We start from the raw sequence: 11970 nt of genomic DNA, 5'->3' as shown, positions 1-11970 counted from the left end.
AGTGTCAATGTAATTGCTCAGTGTGGCTAATGTTTCAGTGAAGCCTATCAAGTTCAAGAGGCCGCTGTGGCTGCCTGTCACTATAAAGTAACAGGTTACTGAATGATCACCGATTATATTCTATTCCCTATTTTAAATCCATATTTATTCATTGAAAACAGTAGTAGTCTATACACAATTGTAGTTAAAGTGAATTTCCTTGTAACATATTTTTTTTTACCATTGCACCTGTGCGTAAAGCCTGATCATAAATCACAGTGACATTTAAGATGAGCCAATCAAGTGAATTAAAAGTGTGTCCCAACAGTATTAATTCGTAGGACTATATATCCCATGCATATTGAAGTAAACTATAAGGCTTACAGTATGGGGCGACACAAGCAACACATTCACTTGATTTAGGTCAATTTAACCCGTCTTCTAAACCTAGGGTCGTTACAGTACATTATGATTAGCCCACCTTTTGAATCAGGCAATCATGTCACGATACCGTTGGAGACTGAGACAATTGAAACTGCCTGACAGGCTAAATAAATATCAGCCATAAATTTGTTGAATAAAAAACTATCTCCATTTTTAAACTCCTTAGGATAAATGTCCAAGAATGGGTTAGTTTAAATGGCACACTGGCATTTAGTATCCAACTTTTTAAAACTGTCATTTATAACTCAGTCTCCATTGCTATGTGATATTTAATTTCAAATTCAATAGCAGTCGTTTCAAAACAATCTCACGAGTTTCCATGCTCCCTATTGTGCGTAAAATTGGACAAAATTGACTCCAAAAAGACGATGATACTGTATTTAAAGTTATATATACATTCTTTAAATTGTGGACCTGAAAAACTGAGATTGTTCTAAGTCAGCCAATAAAACAGTCAGCCAATTCCGCGCGCTCGGCACTATAGGGAACATCTGGAATGATCAAATAGTATACAAATCGGAAAATTGTAGAATTGGCATATTCACAAATAATTATTTTATTGGGTATTGAATGGTTGTAAGCCCGTATTGCTTGCGTAAAAAACTTTAAAGAAAAGAAAATAAATGCGTAATGCGTCCGCCATTCTGATGCTGATTAATGTTTTAATCAGTCAGAAACAAATAATTAGGCTATTTCGATCAAGTCGCCTTGGGTCTGTATAACTGTATAAGAAACAACTTTAGTGTGCTGTTATATTGTTATTACCATATATTCCACATACTTCCATACATATCACATTGCATTAGGCTTTGTATCAATCAGATTGTTCATCGCTTTCATACAGCGGAATTAGGCTACGTCTGTAAACTCTTATCAGCGCCTGAACTTTGACGCCCGGTAATAACAGTCTGTATAAGCATAGCCTTCAGTACTCCCATACCACAGCACACCAAGCCTCGTCCGCGCGCAACGAAAAACTAGTCTCAACCTGTAAAATATTTCACTCACTGGTCATACATTTTTTTCTCGTAGACGTTGAACGTAGCACCTCCACCACTCCAGGTCGTCTCTCTCTCTCTCTCTCTCTCTTTTTCTCTCTCTCCCTCCGTTCTATAATGCTCTGTCCCTTTCCCCGGACGTGTCCCCGGTCCGTGTGTGCAGCTCACGCTTGCCCTGCGCTGCGGCGCTTCGCTCCTTCACTATGCTTCAGTCGCTGTCTAGTCACACTTCAGCTATAGTTCGCTATAGGCTGCTTCATTCCTCTCCTCCACCCTCCCCACACTCTTGTCATCGCATTTGTTATGTCTTCTTAGGTGTCGTTATTTAGTCTGCACGGGCGGTGTTTAACCCGTCTTATATTACCAAACCCCATTATGTGAGTATTTACACCCCCTCCCCCATCCGCAGGTTCAACCTGAAACACATCTGAAACGTATTAGCCTACATGGGTGCTTATGGGAAGACTCCCACGGTCTGTTCTTCAATGAGTTTGGATTTCACAGAAAGTGTCTGGTCTCGAAGTTTGACCCTAGTGCCCACTAACCCGCCTCGCCCACTGAACCCAAAACTCAACTGTGAAGATTCAAAGAACGGTATAGCACGGATTGGACACCTCTCTTATGTTTCATGTCCCGGGGTGGTTCTCTATACCTGCGCGCGCGCGTAAGGTTTAATCCCCTTGCCCTCTCGCCAGAACCTGTCTGTCCAGTTCATGCAACCCTATATTCACGCGCTCCGTTTCGTTCGTTTCAATGGCGCTTCGCCCTTTCTCCTTATGTACCTATTATGCACTTTGCACTCTGCATTCACACACACACACACACACACACACACACACACACACACACACACACACACACACACACACACACACACCAGGAGTGTTACAATAATGTATTATCTTTCTTCCACATAGCTCCAGCCCCGACTCGAGTCCCCCAATGTCCACCAATGCAACAGCCTCTGTTAAATGTCTCTCTCTCTGTTTCTCTCTTTCTTTCTCATTCTCTATTTCTCTCTTTCCCTCCCCGCATGCAGCATACGTCTGGCCCCCTTCGAGCTCCTGTCCACTGGCTTTCCTTGCTCTGTTTCACTTCGTCCACCCCCCCCCCCCCCCCCCCCCCCCCACACACACACACACACCCTCCGCTCCCGCCTCCCTCCCTCACACACACACACACACACACACACACACACACACACACACACAGTGCACATTGCTTTCATTAGACATCTCTTTCTCTCTCCCTCACTCTCTCCCTCCCCCAAGTACCTCTTGTCCGGCCCCCTGATCTTTCTGTCCATTGGCTTCCCCGGGTCTATCTTTCATGTCCAGCCCCTAATGAGTGTCCATTGGTTTTGTTATTTCCCTTCCCTCCTCCCACTTTGCCGCTTCGCCCTGCCCATGTTTTGTATGTCTGTGTCCATCCATCTCCTGACGTTCAAGTTCGCAGGAACGTCACGTCCGCACTTGAACTTGCAGCTCAGGGGGGCTTTTGCCATTTTTTCATCTCTCTCCCTCGCTCTCTTTTAAAAAAAGCCATGACGGCGATCCCACAATCCATCTTCCCTGCGCCATCGTTGTATTATTTCTAATTTATTTTGGATGTCAAAGGCATTGATGAAGATATTTTCTCTGGAGTCTCCCTTCTAACCCGGCTCTCCCGATGTGAACCGAGCTGAACGCTGCCACCAGCCACCATGTCTCGCCGCAAGCAAGGCAAACCCCAGCACTTAAGCAAACGGGATTTTTCGCGTAAGTACATCTAAATTGTAATTTCTACTTTTACCACACTCCTTTCTACCCAGTCCAATACTGTGTCCATTCAGAAAAGCGGAAACTGGGTTACATGGAGCGTGATTCAAACGGGCACTTTGGACACTGGACTGCACGGACCCGCGGTCAAGTGGACTTCACCGTGAAATCGAAGGGAGAATCTCCCCGGGTGAAATACATATGGGCGCATAGCATATTCTACCCAGGCTGAAAGAGAAAAGTTTGATCCAGCTTTCACCCCTGCGAAAAATCGGAGAAGTTTGCAGCGAGAATGGCATTACATTCACAGGCACTGGCTTTAGTGCCCCCGTTGCCTCCGCCACTAAAGTGCATAGGCTACATTAAGGTACGCGGAGCGTATGGGTATATGCATGCTTTCCGCGGAGCTATGTAGAATATCGCCCGGAATATCCTGTACCGGTGCCTGTCTTGGATCGAGGCAGGTTTCTCGCCTCTCGTGCTATTTTTGGAAGGTTTTCAAAAACCTGGAAGTGGATTTTGTTTGGGAAAAATCTCGTGTCCAACTGTTTACAAGCACGGAGCGCGCGTGTAGCTCCTCGAAATATATATATATATATAAACGGCTTATTTGTACCCTGCTTGTCCATATATCCTTATCGAACGGATTATAGTGTTTACATTGATTCTGCAAGGTGTTCTCATATAGTGGCGGGAAGCATATGCTTCATGCTGTCTCGAGTAGCCTAGTAAAAGAGGGTGCTTTCGTAAAGAGCAACAGGACCAACGCATTTTCTTTTCTATAGCCTATTTTTCTTCCCACTTTTTACCAACCCAAATTTGGAGCATTGATATTTATTGTAGTTTATTATGCAGTTCATTACCCTGAGGTAAGACAAAACAAGAATAGCAATGAAATGTTATTTATACTGTAATTACAATGTAAAGAAAATGTTGAATAATAATACATTTTTTTACGTTTAACTAGTCTATATGGAAAACTCCGCCTAGCACACATTTATTTTGATATGGTTGATTTTGATTTGGTTGATTTAGTTTGCATACATAACCAGCATGTTTACAATGTTACAAGCTGCAGGCAGTTAGCTAAATATGCGTTTGTAACAAGAGGATCACTAAGGTAGCATGTCCAATACCCGTTGTTGCCACACCGTGTATTTGTCCTGCAATCGTCCCTTCAGTAGCGCTCGAATGGTGTTATATGCGATAACATGCCCTAGATCCACGTTGTTGTAACATTGTATCGTATCGTGTGGCATTATTAGGTTTCCGCATGAAGTCGAGTGGCTTTAGCCATATCTCTGGGTTTCAGTGTAGCCAGGGCATACTGCCCAGCTGCATCGGCAGGCTTTGGTTCGTGTCGGAATCCCGTCGCTAGGAGGCAGACAACGATCAGAAACTGGACGTGAACTTGAACCTGATCAATTTCACCGCCACCTCAATCTACATATTTGAGGATATGTTTAGAATGCAGGGAAATGCATAAGGGGATTTTATACGGCACGTTTTCCCTCCTCTTTTCTCTCCAGTTTCGAATACAGTTATTTTCTACAGAGGTATGGAAGTTGAACACATTTCAATACAAATGTCAACATTCTGTAGTCCTATAATTTGTTAAACTACCTAAACGCAAAAATCTCCATCAAAAAATCTTCAGACCCTTTTTATTTTATTTGAAATGGTCGAAAATATCATATTTTACAATAAAAAATAGATTTATTTAATGTGAAAATGCATCACAAAACTTGTCCATATGAATAACATATGATGGCTTTAAATTAAGGTTTGAATGTTTTTATTAGCACATATTTCGTATTAGGACAAAAATGACTATTAGTTGTCCATATTTCCTGCCGATAAGGAAGGTATCAATAGTGTTAATGGTAGGCTAATCAAACCCCTTGAAATGTAATGGAATTTACAGAAGTGGGAGAAGAGATATGTTACTAATGTTTGCCACCTTTCATTCCTATGGGCTGTGCATCAAACAACGCACACCGTTTTTTCCACATTGTACAGAAATGACAGTTGTTTTAATATCACGCAGAATGAAATCACTTTCAAATACAAGTACTGCCTTACATAGCGTGGTTTCCGTATAGCCTGTTAGAAAATAATTGTTCCACGACAGTTTTCTTCTTTTTATTGATTTGCCACGCCGAATTGAATTCGTGACACATCATGTTTATCCCACACATTATAGGAATAGGCCTAAAATGTAATGTATCTCAGTGTGCCTACTCTGATGCAGCCTACATTTGAGTTTTTATCTGATATTGATTGCATCACATTGGTTTAGGAGCCGGACATGTATACGTGGAAGTGATATTATTCAGTTCATGTTTTGAATATGTACATATGTCCAGGTTTCTCGTCTCCTTCAATTCCATTTCAAGCACTTCAACGTAGACGGCACAATGTGGTGCTAAATACTTTGCATAGGCCTCTGCAGAAAAAAAAGATGCAATCAAATAATATCATTCAAATGTGTGTTTATCCCTTTGTAATTAAAACCAACAATGCGTTATGCAACTCTATAAAATCTACTCTCAGTTCAAGTTTAAGGTGAGGGCTTAGTCTGCTTTCATTAGATTTTATCCAGTGAATTTAATGCCTAGGGCTGTTGTATAACCTCGGCTGTTCTGGTGGTAGACCTGACGTTAAATTAAGGGTAGTAACCGCGCAATGTTATCTCTATGTCCCTGTTCGCTCGCAGATGTCGTGTAGGATTGCTCGTTCAAATGATATTTCCTTGCGCGCGGTGGGAGCCAACCCACATTCCGCCCTCTCTCTCTCTCTCTCTCTCTCTCTCTCTGTCTCATACACACACTCTCTCCCTCTATCTATTATCTATCTGGCTCTAGGTTGGGCGGAAATAAATGTAACCTCAGTTCACAGGATCCTATCTATTTTATCAAACATCTCTACCAATCATCAGCCACTACAAATTGAAATCTATTTTTTGATTCTCAGTGGTTTTAAGTTCATTAAAATGTGAAATTGGCAGCTTAGTAAAGAAGGTCAAGATGCTTAACCATTAGGAAGCTAAAAAGAAAGCTACTCTCACCTCAGAGCGACAGATTTCAAACACGACGGGCCGCTCAGTAGTAGGCTACTTAGTAGTAATAGTAGACTCCTGTCTAACCTCCCTTTGTGGTGAAATAGCTCCCATTTACACAGCTCGTCTGTCCGTGTATAACAAGACTGACACTCCCCGTGTGACAAAAGGCAACTTTCAAACGAGTCAAGCGTTAATCCCGGCTTCCACGGCGAGGAATTTACTTGAACGGTTCCTTAAGGCTGATTTCCGGCTGTAAAAGTGGTTATATAGGAACTGTAAGTCACACGTGCAAAGAGTCCAGGAGAGTTTTTTTTTATTTCGAAACACTCAGGCTGCTCGTCTTTTCTGCACACACACATGTTGGAAACATTTGTAATATCCCCCATAATGAATTGAGAGAAACAAGCTTGATCCAATATGAACTATTATTCTATCACACATTGTAACGTGATTATTCTGCACCTATAAATACTGTTTTGAATATGAAAAACACATTTTTGAAAACGATATTTGAAAACACATTAAACATTTTTCCTTTTGATTTTGAAGTATCCAACTGTCTCTTTCCTGCTACACTTTTGATTACTACCAGTCTATACAAAAAAGTAATTAAAATATGCCAGTTTGTTATCTATCAAACTAAGGCTTTATTTGTCACACCCTACAACCCAAAATAATATTTCACATCCATTATAAAGCCTGCCTTTGATGAGATGCCTTTCGTAGTCATTGTCGTGCTAATTTCAATGGATGTAAAAGTAGAAGTGGTCATAGTATGACGTTGACAGGGTGTTAAGTGGAGCTGTCTGTCAAATGCCAGTCACACCAAAAGTTAGTCACACACTTTTCTCTGCAACACCACCCAGGCATTACTGCCTCTGCTACTGCTACTGCTACTGCTACTGCTACTGCTACTGCTACTACTACTACTACTACTACTACTACTACTACTACTGCTGCTACTACTACTACTGGGGGTGTAGTCTGATGCCTACTACTAGTTTTGGCAGAATGGTGAGAGAGAACAAGTCAAAGCATGTGATCGTTGTTTTGTACGGTTGTTGATACTGCTAAATTGAACATTACGCCTCTAATTTCCCTTCTCCCTCCCTCCCTCCCTCGTTGCTGCTTACAGCCGAGCCCCTGTCTGCCATCGTCTCGGAGGAGCTCTCGTCGGAACGCTGCTCACAACGCTCGGACCGTTCAGAGAATGGCACGGGCACACTACGGGTTGCCGTGGAGACGGAGCATGACCTGTTGACCTGTGGTCAGTGCCAGGCCACCTTCCCCCTGGGGGACATCTTGCTCTTCATTGAGCACAAGAGGAAGAGATGTCATGGACCCCCCTGTCTGGCCAGGGGCCTGGACAAGCCCCCCTCCCCCTCACCAGGCCTGGCCCTCACTCCCTCACCCTTCCTGGCCTCACTCCGCACGCGCCCCGTGGAGGTGGGTGTCCAAGCCACGCCGGGGGCCGATGATGACCGCTTCTCGTTGCCCAGAGGGATCTGCCCCAAGCAGGAACACATCCCAGGTAACCACCGTTCCCCACAACATGTTGTCGCTACATAAACAATACGAGCTGTGTTTCAAATTCATATACAGTATCTCTGTTGGCGTAGGTGAACTCGAGTGAACGTGCAGAAACATGTGTGCGTCATAAGGCTAGCCGTGCATGGGCGCATGTTTAAGTTTTGAAGTGTGTCACAAACCACTATTATATGCAGTGACGTGTTTGAATATGTATAGCCCTTGTGGGCTTGTGTGTTTATGTTGGGGAGGTGGGGGGTGTCGTGTAGTGTGTGTAAGCATAGACGGGGTACTGCAGAGGCCATATATTGGGCAGAAATGTTCCCTCTCCCTGTAGGATTTGCAGTCCTAAGAGACCCAGTGTGAATGCCACTGCCATGATTGGCTCAGATTGGGTCCTTGTTTAAGTGATCCATCTGATTGGCTAGGACTGATAGGCTAGGGGCGGGGTCTATTCCGGCTAACCACAACTGTGAAACATCACAGGGAAGCCCAGAAGAATAGGATAAAATAAAAACACATCTTATGACTTGATTTATGGATTGTTATCTCATCCCTGTCTCAGATCGCCTTGTTCTTGCTGGCTTGAGTTGTTAATTAGAGACACATATGCATCACAGTGCTGCTGCTCTCTAGCGGTGTGTGTGAATATGTGTGTGTGTGTGTGTCTTTACGGATACATATGTGTGTGTGTGTGTGTGTGTGTGTGTGTGTGTGTGTCAGCCTGCAGAGGGGAAACGGTTAACTTGGCACAGCAGTTGACCTCAGATCCATTGAGTCTGACAGAGAGAGGATGGGGGGAAGGTTGGTTTTCCACAGTAATCAAATATAGCCCAATGGCAAAGTGACACTGGTAACCTTGACTTAGTGGCCATTTTGCAATGGTCTAAATTGGGGCACAGGGTGGGTGCACTGGCTGGCAATGCTGCGGACTCAACCCACCCACCATGCAGGGAAACAAAGATTTGGCACATGGGTCAATGTGTGTGTGTGTGTGTTTGTGACACTGCGTGTTGGAGGGAGTGGTTTAGAGATTTTTATATAATTACACGGTTGTGCAGTGTGTATATGCCTGTAAGAGGGCATACACAAATTCTGTGATGTATGTGTTTTTGTCTGTGTGTGTGTGTGTGTGTGTGTGTGTGTGTGTGTGTCCACGGTTTCTCTGGGATATGTGTTCATGCCTTTTCAGGATGTGTGTTCCAGTTTCCCCATATAGGCTACAGCTTTATAGTGTGTGTCATTCCATGTGTGTGTGTGTGTGTGTGTGTATGCTTCCGTTTGTGTGTTCTGTTGTGAGGCTCTCATCTGGAGTGTGTGTGTGTGCCGCTTGCACGGTGTGTGTCTGGGGGCTCTGTGAGAAATGCTGCTGTAGTTCTCTCATGTGGCTCTAGCAGATGTCTCCTGATCTCACTGTGGTCTCTCCCCACCACATCTTACACCAGTAAACAAAGACTTGCATGTTCTTACGCTCTCCATTTCTCCATTTCTCTATTTCCTTTCTTACTCTCTTGTTTCCTTCTCATTTCTCTAACTCTCTCTCTCACCCTGTCTGCTATTTCTTTCCCACCTCTCTCTCTCCTCCTCTTTCTCCCTCCGTCTTTCTTTCTTTCTTTTTCACTCTGTGGAGTATAACAGCGGAGGAGTGTACACTCGGTTATGATGGCTCGCCGAGGAAGAGTCCTTTATTTAAAGCATCTTAACGCCACTAATTATTTGTTATAGTGTAGTTTTTCTGTCTATTTCAATTAGGGTTCTCTTTCAGTGGTTGACTGGCAGCACTAAATAAGGCCTGGGAAAAGATGAACTAGTAGGATGGATGCGAGCAACAAAACAAGACTGTTAATCACTCTGCTTGTAAACAACGGCAGAAAGGCTTGGGAATATAGAGAGTTAAAGGGCGGATTTCAAGGTGGCCATAATTAGAGTTCCTCTAGATATTATTTTACAGTTTTCATCTGGCCTGTCTCATATATGTAGGTTTGAGTGTGCAAGTGCGTGTGTTGTATAGAAATGCAGGGTAGTGACTGTCTCTGTTTTAGTCCATCTCTTCTCATCAGGCTAGATATCCAGGTTTTAGGAAATGAGTCTGGCCTGGATCATCCTCATCAACAATAATTTAGATCTGACCTTTGATCCTTTAATATTGGTTTCGTGATTGGCTTCTGGATTTTGGTATGGAATAGACTCCAGACAGACCCATTTCGGTGGTACGTTGGGCGTAGAAATGTAGTGTAAGGTGAAACCCACCGTGTGTGTGTGTGTGTTTTGTATGAGTGTGTGTGTGTGTGTGTATGTGTGTATGTGTGTATGTGTGTGTCTGTGTGTGTGTATGTGTGTATGTGTGTGCGCGCGCGCGTTCGCTTGCATTGTCTTCTTTAGTTCATTCTTAACGGATCGGCAATGCTAATCAGGGTCATGTCTCGACTCTTGTGTGTGTGTCTGCTTAGCCATTTTGTTTTTAAGATAAGATGTTGCTGCAATTTCAGCACAAATGATCCCAGCCATTTAACCACACACACACACACACACACACACACACACACACACACACACACACACACACACACACACACACACACACACACACACACACACACACACACACATACGATCTCAGCCAGCAGCTAAACTGGGTTATTATTTACATCTTAATGTAATGGGTGAGACACGTCTGGTGGGGTCAATGGTATTATAAATGAATGTTATGTTTTTGGAATCATTTGGTGTGAATTATTTATGTTTTATATTTAAAAAAATTATTACTATTATTATATTAATCAATTTTTATTGTAATTTTGAACAATAATTGTTGTAATTCTTTGTTTTACACAAAGCAATGTCAGTAACAGATTTGTACAGCTCTAGAGTTGTTTTTGTATTGTTTCTGCACCATGAATATTTATTACTGTGTATTATTGCATTGGTAAGTGTGGTAGTGGGGAGTTTGTCATTGGTATGTACCGTAGGAAAATATGGAGCATTGCTCTCGTGGTGTAATACCCGTATTTACATATCAAACAGCTCTGTTTGAAAAGACAGAAGGCAGTACCTGTCGGGGAGTGTGTGTGTGTGTGTGTGTGTGTGTTCCATGTGGATTGTTGTCCTTGATTTTACTACAACCACATTAGGTTGGGATCTCTTACACTCTTTAGTCTATTGATGCTACACTGTGTGTTCTGTGAGTACTAACACAGCACTAAACTGACTGTGCCATGTGTAAAGTCATGCTAAAAAAGCATGAATGATTGTGCAACACTGAAATATATTATTCTTCCACTAACCCCATCACAATGTGGTATACAAAGCACTTGAGCCTTGTTGTTACGAAGATATCTCTGTCCCCATGACTTTCTCTGGCTCTGTATATTCCAATGTACACTATATGGTCTGGAGTCTCTGCATATTTTGTGCTGTTGATGCTACGGCTAAGCTAAAGCCGGGCTATGACAAGATTGCTGTTGTGGTGTGGTAGATCAGGCGATTAGCCTGCACCGCTAGCACTACTAGTGTTTGTTAAATGCACCTTTATCTTTTGCTTTAAATTCAGAGCTCTCTCTCTCCCACTCTTCTTCTCTCTCAAACACTTTCTCTATATCATTTTTAATCATATTTGATGCTTTCTCTCCCTTGTTCTCTCTTTTGCTTATCCTCTCTTTCTATGCCTCTCTCTCTCTATCTCTCTATCTCTCTATCTCTCTATCTATCTATCTATCTATCTATCTATCTATCTATCTATCTATCTATCTATCTATCTATCTATCTATCTATCTATCTATCTATCTATCTATCTATCTATCTATCTATCTAGCTATCTATCTATCTATCTATCTATCTATCTATCTATCCACTTCACTCTATCTTTGCAATAGTGTTAAAAAATGCAAATCGGGGGCACCCAATTGGTATGGAATCAATTACATTGTGTGTTTGTGTGAGTGCATGTGTGAGTGCATGTGTCATATGGGTGTGTGTGTGTGTGTGCGTGTGCGTGTGTGCATACGAGCCAGCTGCAGTCTCTTTTGTCAAAACACCATGCTGAACTAGTGAGTGAGTGTGTGTGTGTCTGTGTGAGAACAAAGCATCAGAATCTCCCTACCATTACCCCGTTGTCTCTCGCTGTCTAAATCCCCCACCACTTCATACGCCACTGTCTGTCACGACACCAGGGATCATCAAAGAGTCATTTGGTTTTGCTGGGAGG

At 42.8% G+C, this 11970-nt stretch overlaps 1 protein-coding gene across 1 annotated transcript in view; it reads left to right on the top strand.

The window, feature by feature from the left end:
- Positions 1-2715: 2715 nt before the first annotated feature.
- bcl11aa (BAF chromatin remodeling complex subunit BCL11A a) overlaps positions 2716-11970 on the top strand; it is a 47800-nt gene continuing 38545 nt past the window's right edge. The window contains exons 1-2 of the mRNA XM_036984529.1: positions 2716-3178; positions 7375-7770. Of these exons, the coding sequence (XP_036840424.1) occupies positions 3124-3178; positions 7375-7770 (451 nt within the window). The 5' untranslated portion in view covers positions 2716-3123. The remainder of the gene's footprint in view (positions 3179-7374; positions 7771-11970) is intronic.

The sequence above is a fragment of the Oncorhynchus mykiss genome, chromosome 1 (genome assembly GCF_013265735.2).
Source record: "Oncorhynchus mykiss isolate Arlee chromosome 1, USDA_OmykA_1.1, whole genome shotgun sequence".
Taxonomy (NCBI): Eukaryota; Metazoa; Chordata; class Actinopteri; order Salmoniformes; family Salmonidae; genus Oncorhynchus; species Oncorhynchus mykiss.
Note: the sequence above shows the minus strand (reverse complement) of the source record. Positions and strands in the feature narration are given on the sequence as shown.